The following is an 11,579-nucleotide window of genomic DNA, read 5'->3' on the forward strand; positions in this document are numbered from 1 at the left end:
ATATCTTCGCATCTCATCCTGGACAATGGTTCTAGTAGTCACCTTTTCTCAATTTCACCAGCAAAATGATATGTCCATTTGTGTCTTACGCAATACCTAAGATTTGAATCTTCAAACAATTGAGAAAAATGTTCCTTGGTTTATATAATCAAACAAGAAGTTGGATCACATGAATTACATTGTAACTTCAACATGGCTACAATTTCTCTCATTGAATGATATATATATATATATATATATATATATATATATATATATATATATATATGGTACAACGTAATCTACTTCATGAGTCAGTTCAATATCTTCATGAAGTCACTACTACAAGAAAAAGTACCCAACAAAAAAGTGAATGATGATGAAAAGTTAGAAAACCATATAGTAGTTCAAATTTAATAACAGAATTTTTCTATGAATCTTATCACACAAAATGGTGGGACTCCTGTCACATCCCAACTCTTTTTTAAGAAAAATAAATGGGAGTGCGTGAATTAACCAATTAAGTAATAATTATTTACAATACACGTCACAATTTCATATTCTGGTCCGTTAGTTGAACTGAAGATTGGACTTGTGCACCCTCCTGAATAGTAATAACAACATGTTGAGAACAAGCATGTATTTTTCTGCTTTGTGTTGCTTCAATATTGGATTCTTTTGATGAATCTACCTTTGTTTCTTTGCTGCTAAAATGAGCTAAAGAAGCAAGCTCATTAACAGATTCAGCAATTTCTTCGACACAAATGACGATATCGGTTAGTATTGATGCAACTGCAGCCACTGGTATGACTTCTAGTAAGTTAATATCTTCCCAGAAACCTGATATGAGAAGTGATTTCAGATTCTTGGCTGCTGTTTTTGCGTTTGAGACATGTTTATTTGCTGACAAGGGACAAGTCATTGTTTTTATAGAACGTGCTAGTTCTTTTAGTGCTTTACCAGATTCTATGCTCATTTTTGTTGTTGTTTCCTTGATTATATTTTTGATCTCTTCTGGTGCCTGCAATGGAGTTTAGTAGCTTCTGTTAGTTCAAATATAAGAGTTTAACTTCTATGCATTAACACGTTACAGTATCACGCTATCTACTACAACATGTTGGAATATTGATAGTGTAAAAAAACTTTATACGGTCAACATATATATAATTAAAATCCATTCTAAAATAAGGATAGGTAAATTTTGATAGTATAAGATTATAAGTTATACGCACTAATATTACAAAAAGTATTCAGATAAATATTACTTGTAAGGAATTATAAGTAAATTTTTATGATAAACATTAATCGTAACCTGTTAAGAAAGAAAATAAATTAACATACTAAACTACACTATAGTGTTAAACAAATTTAGACTACGAGTGTATAAAACTTAAATTCGTTTTTGAAACGTATAAAAAAGCCTAAGAGTACATCGTGTTAAATCTATAGGGTGAGAAAAAATATTTTTAAAAATTGGGAAAACCACTAGCCGAACACCTGCCCCCTCCTCACAAGTTTTATATCTTGAGTCTTCGAACTTGGTTATTTTTTAGCAAGATCACTTTTATGTATCTAGAATAATTAGTCATTTTATTTTCATCTTTATATATATTTACTTGAAGAAGTTGTTAATTACTTTGATTTCAGAGTTGATATAGCCATTGAGTGCGTCAACTCTGCAAGCACATTGCCTAGTGAGACTTCCAATTTTCAAGTATTGTTTCCATGGATGTCTATACTTAAATTGCCCGTGCCCTGGCTCCCATCTTGCAAAATTAGCCTGAAATACAAAAAATAAGAATAATGTGAGATAATACTTTTATTAATTAGTGGAAAATACTACTGTTGCTTGTTCAAGAAAATGAAAGTTTCTCTCACCAAAATTTCTTCAGCATTCTTTGAATTGAGAACACTTTTGTACTCGATCAAGGTTGTTTTAGCATCTTTTGATTCTACACCCTCTGAAGATTTAGAAATCTCTTCTCCAAATCCTGCAATTTTCATTAAAATGTATATAAAGTTATTAAAATCTAAAGAGGGTTCTAAATTTTCTATATATATATATATCAGAAAATGCTAGTGTTTGTCAAATGTCTCCATATAATGAACAGTGAAAAGTAACGCCGGTCTCATGCAAAATATGGGGGGGGGGGGAGGGGGGAAATAGGTGCACTAATTCTTAGTTTCTTTTTCCTACAAAAGCATGTTACCATTGTATCACGTGCTCGAAGGTTGTATTTATCGTGTAAAAGACTCCCACTGATATTACTAAACTATATGTTGTGCGCAAAGTTTAATCAACGCGTAAAAGTTTAGAGTTTTTACCTTCTAAAAACTTGCCAAGCTTCTCCATATTTTGAGCCACTAATTTGTGGAGATCTTCACCAGCCCAGACAGGGCAAACAAAGATTGAGACAATAACACAAACAGAGGCACCAATGAGTATAGTGGACAATCTTTTATGAGCCATATCCACTATTTCACCCACTCGGAAACCAGATATTGAAACCAAACAAAATGTCAAAATGAAAATTAGCATCCCATAATCATATCTGGCCTTCACTTGAGGAAAGAATCTTATGAAAGTTGATGTAAATGCTGCAAGAAATCAAATCAAAATGGATGAAATTGTGATGTTAGTGAGAATTTTTGGAACTTAATGATAAATATGAATAGTTAGGTAGGCTAAAAAGTAATAAAAATATAACCTTGTAAAAAGACAAATAGTGCAAGAAGTATTGGCTCCGCAACTTTACCAGTTGCACTGGCCAAATAATGTGCTCCAACCCCTAGCGCACCAGCTAGCAAGGTTGCCATTCCCCTATTTAACCCTTTTCCAAGTGTTGCACCTGAAAAATTGAAGTTACAAATTAATGATCATCACCGTCATTTGTTTTACTTTCATATACCAAAATTATTATGACGTGTTTAAAATCACAAATTCAAAATAATATTCGTATGTATATAAAAGTCAAACAGTGTCATATAAAATAAAACGAAGAAGATATTATAGAACTTACCAACAGAAAACTCGAAGACAACAACAACAGTCATTATAGCCCACATTGCGGAAACGCCAAAACTATTATAAAGGGGCTGGAAATAGTAGAATAATGAAACCAAAGTTAGTGCCAACCCTACTTTAAGTGAATGAATCACTCTTCTTGGATCATCTTTGCCAATTTTCTTGGTTTGCTTAGCAATTTCAACTAGCTTGGCAAATAATTTTCCAGGTAAGGACATAAACCACATCAATCCATTGGTGAAACAACCAGCCTTCTCATGGCTTACAGATCCTATTTCCATAGCTAAACAGTAGGAGCAAAATTTGCATGAAAATGCAAATAATCCAAAAATGGAAGACAGATAAGAAAAGACAAGAAGCTAAGATAGGAACCAAAGAAGTTTATGGCTTACTAAGGCATGTTGTCTGCTGGCTTCATATTTATAAGGAGAGGAATAAAGGAATAATGGATGCTGACAAAACAGAAAATATTTAAAAATTGTAAAATGTTTCATTTTAAAGTGAATATGTTTTGGTGCCACTTTTTTGTACGATGGAAGTACAAGGAAAGTTCATCAAAAAAAGAGAGGTTGAAAAATATTATCAAAAAAAAAGGTGCGCTAAATAAAGGTCTAACTTTTTGGATCGTGTTCTTTTATATATATATATAATTTAATAATTTAATTATCCATCTGTTATCCACAATATTGAGCCTAACGAGTAAAAGTGAAAGTAGTTTTCTAGGTTTCACGAATACAGTTGTTTTTAGGTTACCTTTGAATAGCAATAGGGATATTTAGAAGAGGGCAAACCATATTTTGGGATCTTTACAAGAACTTGACAAAATTGGAATTGGTTGGCCATATAGCAATTGGTTGAGATCATTGTACTATGATCATGTTGAAGGTTTTCCAAGTGTTGTCATGAACTGTTATGCATTTTGATAGATTTTATCGTGCGATCATATCACACACGGTATCCTTGGCTTTAAAGCTTAGTTGGAATAGTTGCATGCATTTTTCCCTTAGTTCTTGGCTGAGGTTAATTTTTACTGGTGTTTTGACTATTCATAGTGGTGGCTGACATGGCATTGACTTGGAGTTAATCCACTTAGGAAGGGTGAAAATTTACGAGGCTATCGGCGAACTAAGTTTCCGCTATGTTCGGGGTCCGGGGAAGGACCGAACTACAAGGGTCTATTATACGCAGTATTACCCTGCATTTTCGCAAGAGATTCTTTCTACGGCTCGAACACGTGACCTCCTGGTCACATGGCAGCAACTTTACCAGTTATGCCAAGACTCTTCTTCTCATGATGATCAAGAGAATTTAATTTATAGAATATAATACACAGTGTAATTTTCTGATTGAAAGGATGTTACAAAAAGATGACATCGCCACTGGTTAGATGATATCTGGATAGCCAAAAAGCATGAGATATTATATTGAAGAATCATGGAGCAGTTATTTTATTTTTTTAACGACAAATAATGCAAAATTTATGACATACAAGTTAGAGGAAATTAGATACATGAACACAAGATCTAATAGAGATCAGTTATGCCTAGCTATGTTCTCTGACAAGATGGCAAGCCAATTGCATTATGATGAAAAGAACAATTGTTACAATGATGATCACTAGCTAATTCTAGCTAGCAATATGCTTTTTCCAAATCCACACCTTATTTAGGAAAAGTTAATTTCAAAAAGAAAAATTAGGGTGATATAGGGTTGGCTTTGAGAGTTTGGTTGAGGATCAGCAGATATTTGTCACAAATCTTTGGAGAAATTTTAGGACTGGGGAAAGGGGAATTCTCTCACAACCTTAGCATCCAATCTAGCTTGCTGAATATTACCAATCGAGTTCTAATTACTAATGCTTAATTAGCTGGCTTGGAATTAATTCTCGAAAAAATTCTTTTTAAACTGATTGAGTTTCTCTTGCATGGTCATAATCCATTTTTCGTAATTCATAGCCTAATCCACAGTCTTAGCCCTTAGGCTCGATTTATGAAATGAAGGCTAGATTAATTGGTTTCATGTTTTAAGTAGGATCATGTTTGAATTCTCTTAGATGGATCACCAAATACAAACTTTATGATGGATAGATCACCATTGTCTTAGATCATTACTGTTACAACCCAACCCCTTATTTTGAGTATGAATTTGCATTACAGTCTCTGTTTTGAGCATGATACCACTGTTTATGACATGTAGAAATGGGGCGCAGGCCGAAGGGTTCAAGGGGATTCAGTTGAACACTTTGTCGAAAAATTATACTATGTAATTCAATAAAAATAATTTTTTTTGCCTATATATAAATTGTTGAATTCCCTTGGCATAAGAATTTTTTTAATTGTTTTTACCCTTATTTGAATTTCTGGCTCCGACACTGTTCAGATGCAACCTAAAGGGGTAGTATAAGGTTCAGAATAATTTCAAGTTTAAAAATTAATTGTCAGTAACTCGATCGCGGGGTATAAGGTGTAAAAGTATTCTTTAATGGCAAGAGGTCTTTTGACAAAATTGTGCGGACTTTATCCAAAGCGAACAACATTACACCAAAGAGTCTATTTAGGCTGACTTAGCCTAACAAAAAGATAAAGAGGTCATGTATATATCCTCAGTTTCCTCCAAGGGTGTCAAATGGGCAGATTGAGTTGATTTTGGGTTGGTCAAAATTGAGTTAATAAATAGGCAGGTCAATAACCCGCCCAAAAGTTACTTGGGCTAAGATGAGCTAGATCAAGATGGGCTAAAGCTTGCGTCATAGCCCAACTCTTACCAAGCTTTAATTAATATATGTGTTATTATCTTATAAATTGTTTAATTATCAAGTAAGATATTTTTCTTTTGTTATGATCATATATAATATGTCAAATAAAAAATATTATTTTAAAGATATTTTGGCAAAGTTACTCATGGAATAAATTGAGCTAAACATTAGTCCATTTAATCGGTCGAGATAGGCTGAGTTCAACAAATGGTCCGTTCAAGTTTTTCTCGACCAATTTTGATGCCTCTAGTTTGGGAATCTTACAGAAATATCTCAAATAAGTCCAAACTTACCAACCTCTAGCTATTAATTATAGACTTACCAAAACTAGTCAAACACATAAAAATTGAAAACCCAAATAAATAAAGTTTTTTCTCTCCAAGAATCACATACAAAGATCTCCTTCCATATTTTTAAGCGTGATTAGCCACATTAGATGCAAAATGGAAAGGAAATCGTGGTAGAGGTAACAAATAAGATGATGAACTATAATACAAGATAGGTTCCAAAAATCTAAGCAAAAAGGACATTTTTCAATGGGTACGGTTGAAATTCATTGAAAATATATAGATTAGTCAATATACAAATTTGAGGAAGATTGGAGGCGATTTGGACTGATTTAGTATCAAAATTCGTAGTTAAATCGAGTTCAAACTTTATTTTCTGCAACATATGTATTACGCATGTATCTCACGCACAGATAAATATGGATATACATATGATACACATTTGATACAAATATGATATACAGTGTGATACACATATCATTTTTTCATTTTCAATTCAAACCACCTCAAAACTCCACCAAATTATCCCAAAACTGAGATTCAAACTCCTTAAGATGTACACAATCTATTTTAATAACATTCACTCAAAAGAAAGCAAAAATTTGACCTTTTTTTGGCTACAAATAACTAGTTGGCTAATATTAGTAATATTTTATGAATTGACCAGTTTTTATAATAAATTACTTATAAATGGATATAGCTGGTAGTTCCCTCCAGGGTTTCCTCTTTACATATTCAGAAATTAAATGAAAGAGTTGTAGCAAGTCCTGTGCAGTCCTTTAACAGCATATTAAAAGGACATAATTGATGTAGTCTTCTAATTTCTATAGGATTTAGCATATTCGGGTTTATTACTAGTTCATCAATGCCTCAACTTTTCACGTAGTCCCTTTATTTTAAGGTATCTTGGAATGAATTTGTTCAGGTCTTTTGATTCCCATTAGCATAATGAATTTCTCTCCCTCTCTTTCGGGCAGAGAAGGTAATCAGTAATCACTGCATTTATTGAGATGATAATATTGTTTTGTCACTTTTTTAGTTTAAACTGTAAATCACTAACACTTCTATACTTTTACAATAAGTGTTACTTTGAAGATTTTCATGGAATCATGATGGATAAGATTCTTCAGGTTTGGAGTGTACTTAGACACATGATCCGAATCTGAATTTGTTCTGAGTGTTCTGTAAATATTCAAAATCTTTGTTAAGTCACCTCAACTTTAACCAAATTCTTCTAAGTTGCCCAATAAAATTACAGATCAAGCATAATGGGACAGAGAAGAGATCATAAATTTTGTTCTCAGAGAGGATTGCTCTTGTTCATAAGGAAGTCCTACACTTAGGTAATATGTGAGGCTAATGGTGGAATTTCTTGAAAGAAAAAATAAATGGTTCACATTTCTTTTGTCATGCCAAGTTGCATTTCAACAGCATAATCCCTATGGAGGAACCTTACATCAGTCTTTTTTTAAAAGCGTCAAAAAAAGTATAGTATATGGTGAGATGATTAAGATTCCTTTATCTCTAATTAAAAATTTCGGGTTTGAGCTCTTAAAAGAAAGAACTTCCTGATAGGGAGCAAGTTTGCACCTTAATAGGACTATCCGATACAAATCCAAATTAATCAGTGGATTTGAATACTGAATTACTTGGGGAAAAAAGGCTGAGAACGCTAAGATTTTATTTTATCCTCAAATAAATATTACAAGTGTTCTAAGTTTCCTACACGAAGATATATACGAGCAGGGGCGGATTTAGGGGGGCGCAAGGGGGTTCACCCGAACCCCCTTCGCCGAAAAAATACACTGTATATATAAGGCAAAATCTGTTTTTTACCTCTATATATTAAGTTTTGAACCCCCTTAACACAATCCAAAAGTGTAGTTTAGTGGTCAAGGGGGTTCAAAATCTACATAAGGTCATGAGTTCAATTCACACTAGATACAAAAAAAACTTTTTGAACCCCCTTCATGGAGATCCTGCCTTCGCCACTGTATACGAGAGACATGCATGATATGACATGAACATGTCCATACAGTCGTTTGTTAGAAGTAGGAGTACGTTATCGAGGAACCAGATGTGAAGCTAAGATTTTGAATTTATGGGTTCTAGAGTTCTAGAAAAGGCAATTTAATGGGTTTTGGATAAATTATTTTTATATATTAATTGAATTTTGTAGCATAAATACAGGATTTGAATCAAAGCTACTAGGTTTTACCGAACTCATACGTGGGCTTGTGGCTCCGCATCTGTGAGGAATATATATTTTGTGTGTGTGTGTTTAAATTTATGTATTGAAGGTGTAAAATATAGGAAATTTTACACCCTATAGAAAACCTTAGTACCCTATTTATTTTAAATAAATACCATTTTAAAATATTACATCCTATAAATACCTTTTATCCTTTATAGCAAAATATCTAATTATAGTTACATCCTATATTTAAGGCACCATATATGCTAAATAATATTTTTCTCTCTCCTTTTTAGTATTTTCTCTCACATAATTACCGTATATCTGCTCTAAACACGTTCTCTCTCTCTTTTTACATACACTTTACTCTCTTCTCCCACAAACCCACGTTTCATAACTCTCCCCCCACACAAATTCTCTATTTCTCCGCCATTATCAATCCCACATTCAAAATATATCTTAAATCACTGTTTTAGTGCTGATTTGTTTTCTCCTGGTAAGTTTACTTCTTCGAACTTTGATATCATTAATTTGGTTCTTTAATTTTTATACCAATTTTTTATAAATTTCTGAAATAATAACCATTGGTATTGTTTACTCACCAGGAAGCTTTGGTTTTTCTCTTCAATGGCGGATTCAATGCCACACAAGATGATAACCAGAGGTATACCCACCAAAATTCTCAATTTTGATGGGCCCTCTTTCTCGTTGCAAATAACTTAAGGGGAGTGGATTTTGCAGGTAAGTCAGCAACTACAGTTTCACAGAGAAGAACTAAATTACACAATGACAAGTCGAAAGAAGTCCAAGTTGAGAAATCTTCAAAAGAAACAAAAAATCCAGTTGTTTCAAAGATGAAAAAACCTATGAATGATTCTTCATGTGTCAATGTAAAGGAAGTCGTTGCAAAAAGAAACATCAGATACACGACACCAAAAGGTAATTGTTATTGTATCAATATGCATTCAAAGAAACTTATATGTATTCATAATTATTCAAGTTATTTTACATGTACGATGTTGTATTCGTATGTATCTGGTTGTATTTAAATATATTTAGTTTTATTCAATTTCACATTTTGTACTATTTGGTATTACTGTATTCAGTTGTATTTATAAGTATGTATATGTATTCTTATGTATTTTGATAGTTTGCAACTGTTCAATTTTCCAGTATGTTTTTAATTGTATTCATGTATTCATCTTAGTTATTTTTTGTTTGCAATTGTTCAATTTTCCAGTAAGTTTTTAATTGTATTCTGCTTACTTATTTTTTATGTCATGTGTGTTGTAGCTAGTTTTTTAATATGTATTTAGCCTTGTCAATGTATTTAGTTGTATTCGTATGTATTCATGTTAGATGTACTGTAATATATTCTGTGTATTCAGTTATATCTATACTTCTAAATGTTTGTAGTTGTATTCATATGTATTCATGTAAGATTTACTATGAAATATGTTTTGTATTCAATTGTATTTACATGTATTTATTCTTGTTAAATGCAGGGAATTAATTTTTTTGTGAAACACCAGCCAAAATTTGCACCCCATATCAGTGTTTATACTAATACTGATATAGTCTCCCAACTAAAAGAGAACCTTACTCCTGATCAGTACCAACAACTTGGCAATACTTGCTTTGGCTCATTTCTTCAAATGAAGCGCTGTGAAGTTCAACATCAACTCTCCAGATGCTTTATGGCTCTCCAGTTAGAAGGCACTCCTAACAATGTATTTGCAGTACACGTCAATGGTACTTCATTACATTTCATATTAAGGGAGTTTGCGATTGTGACTGGCCTCAAATGTGTTGGTAATGATGAAGATTTTGAGTTTAGTGAAAAGTTTCCTAACCGGCTTATTGAGACTTACTTTGGAGGTGTTAATCTTGTCAAGAAGGAACAATTGATGAAATGTTTTGCTGACAAGAACTGGGGTCCCGACAATGATGGTGATGCCTTGAAGATATCTTTGTTGTATTTCATACACTCCTTTATTTTTTCATCAGAGAAGAATAGTACAACTATACCAAGGCTACATTTTGACTTGGTAGAGAGTGTGTGCAATTCTGAATATCATTGGGGTTTAAAAGCATTTGAAATGCTGACAAAATCGATTAGCATGAAGATGGATGCTGAGAAGAAGTATTACAGGATAGTTGGGATGCCACTGGCTATGTAAGTGTGGTTTTATGAGTGTTGTTCAGTTGTTGATTCCAAAATTGCACTCCGAGTTGATGACGTGGTCCCCAGAATACTCAATTGGAGAACCACCGGATATCAGCCAACCTTTGCTTATCTAATGAACGGCATGTTCATTGACACTGGGAACATGGTAATATACAAATTGTATCATTGATAGTTTATATTTTAGTAATAATTAATAGGCATACATTTGCATATAGAAGTATGCAGTTGCATTCAGATACATTTTTGGTGATGTAATACCTGTTGTAGTTTCAGTTGTCATATTTTCACAAATATGCTGCATACAAATGCATCCAGATTACTCATACATTTGCATACAAGAGAGTGCATACATTTTTAGGGGATGCATACAGCATAATACATTTGTATACAAATACATACAGATAGAAAATATTTGTATAATCAGCTGCATAGAGACACAAAATACAGCTGCATACATTTTCAGGGGATGCATACAGCAATATACATTTGTATACATATGCTTACAGATATAAATACTTACATACAGATTCAAGATACATGTATACAAATGCATAGGGACTAGTATAAACAACTGCATACACTTGTATATAAATGCATACAAAAACTGTATACATTTGAATATATCTAATGCATATAAATGCATTCATATGCATACAGCAATATATAGATGTTGTAGCCTTCATTATTAATTCTTCATACAATTGCATATTATTTCCAAATCATTAGTACTGCATTATATTCAATACAAATTTCAGTTTGTATTCCAGATCTGCATTTGTATGTTTCTAGTAAGACTTTGATTGTATTTCATTTTTCAGATTGTTCACAAGGAAATCAGTCCAAGTGATTCAGAATCCTCTTGTAGGCGCTGATGTTGAGAAGAGACCTTCTCCTGGTCATTCAGACAAATCGGGAGAGGATTCGGATGACTTTTCTCCTACACCCGAGCTTCAATTTAAGAAAAAACATGTTGCAAGTGTTGATCCATCTTCATCACCGCCCCATAAAAAGCGCAAGGAACACGAAAGGCATCTTAACGAAACATAATATCAACCCAAGATTCCTCCTGTTTGTGTATCCGAATTTGGACATAAAGTTTTGCATGACAATCAGCTGCAAGATTCCCAAAATGACGAAGTATCTTCTTTGAG

The 11,579-nt window shown here is 32.9% G+C and overlaps 1 protein-coding gene across 1 annotated transcript; it reads right to left on the reverse strand.

Moving 5' to 3' along the window:
* Positions 1 to 366: 366 nt before the first annotated feature.
* On the reverse strand, positions 367 to 3,394 carry LOC104212473 (aluminum-activated malate transporter 2-like). Its single transcript, XM_009761750.2, has 6 exons — positions 3,000 to 3,394; positions 2,688 to 2,828; positions 2,305 to 2,577; positions 1,858 to 1,970; positions 1,616 to 1,759; positions 367 to 1,000 (listed from the first exon to the last, which is right to left on the reverse strand). The coding sequence occupies exons 1-6, from the start codon at positions 3,283 to 3,285 to the stop codon at positions 527 to 529; spliced, it is 1,431 nt and encodes a 476-aa protein (XP_009760052.1). The 5' UTR covers positions 3,286 to 3,394; the 3' UTR covers positions 367 to 526.
* Positions 3,395 to 11,579: the final 8,185 nt, after the last annotated feature.

The sequence above is a fragment of the Nicotiana sylvestris genome, chromosome 11, assembly GCF_000393655.2.
Source record: "Nicotiana sylvestris chromosome 11, ASM39365v2, whole genome shotgun sequence".
NCBI classification, from domain to species: Eukaryota; Viridiplantae; Streptophyta; class Magnoliopsida; order Solanales; family Solanaceae; genus Nicotiana; species Nicotiana sylvestris.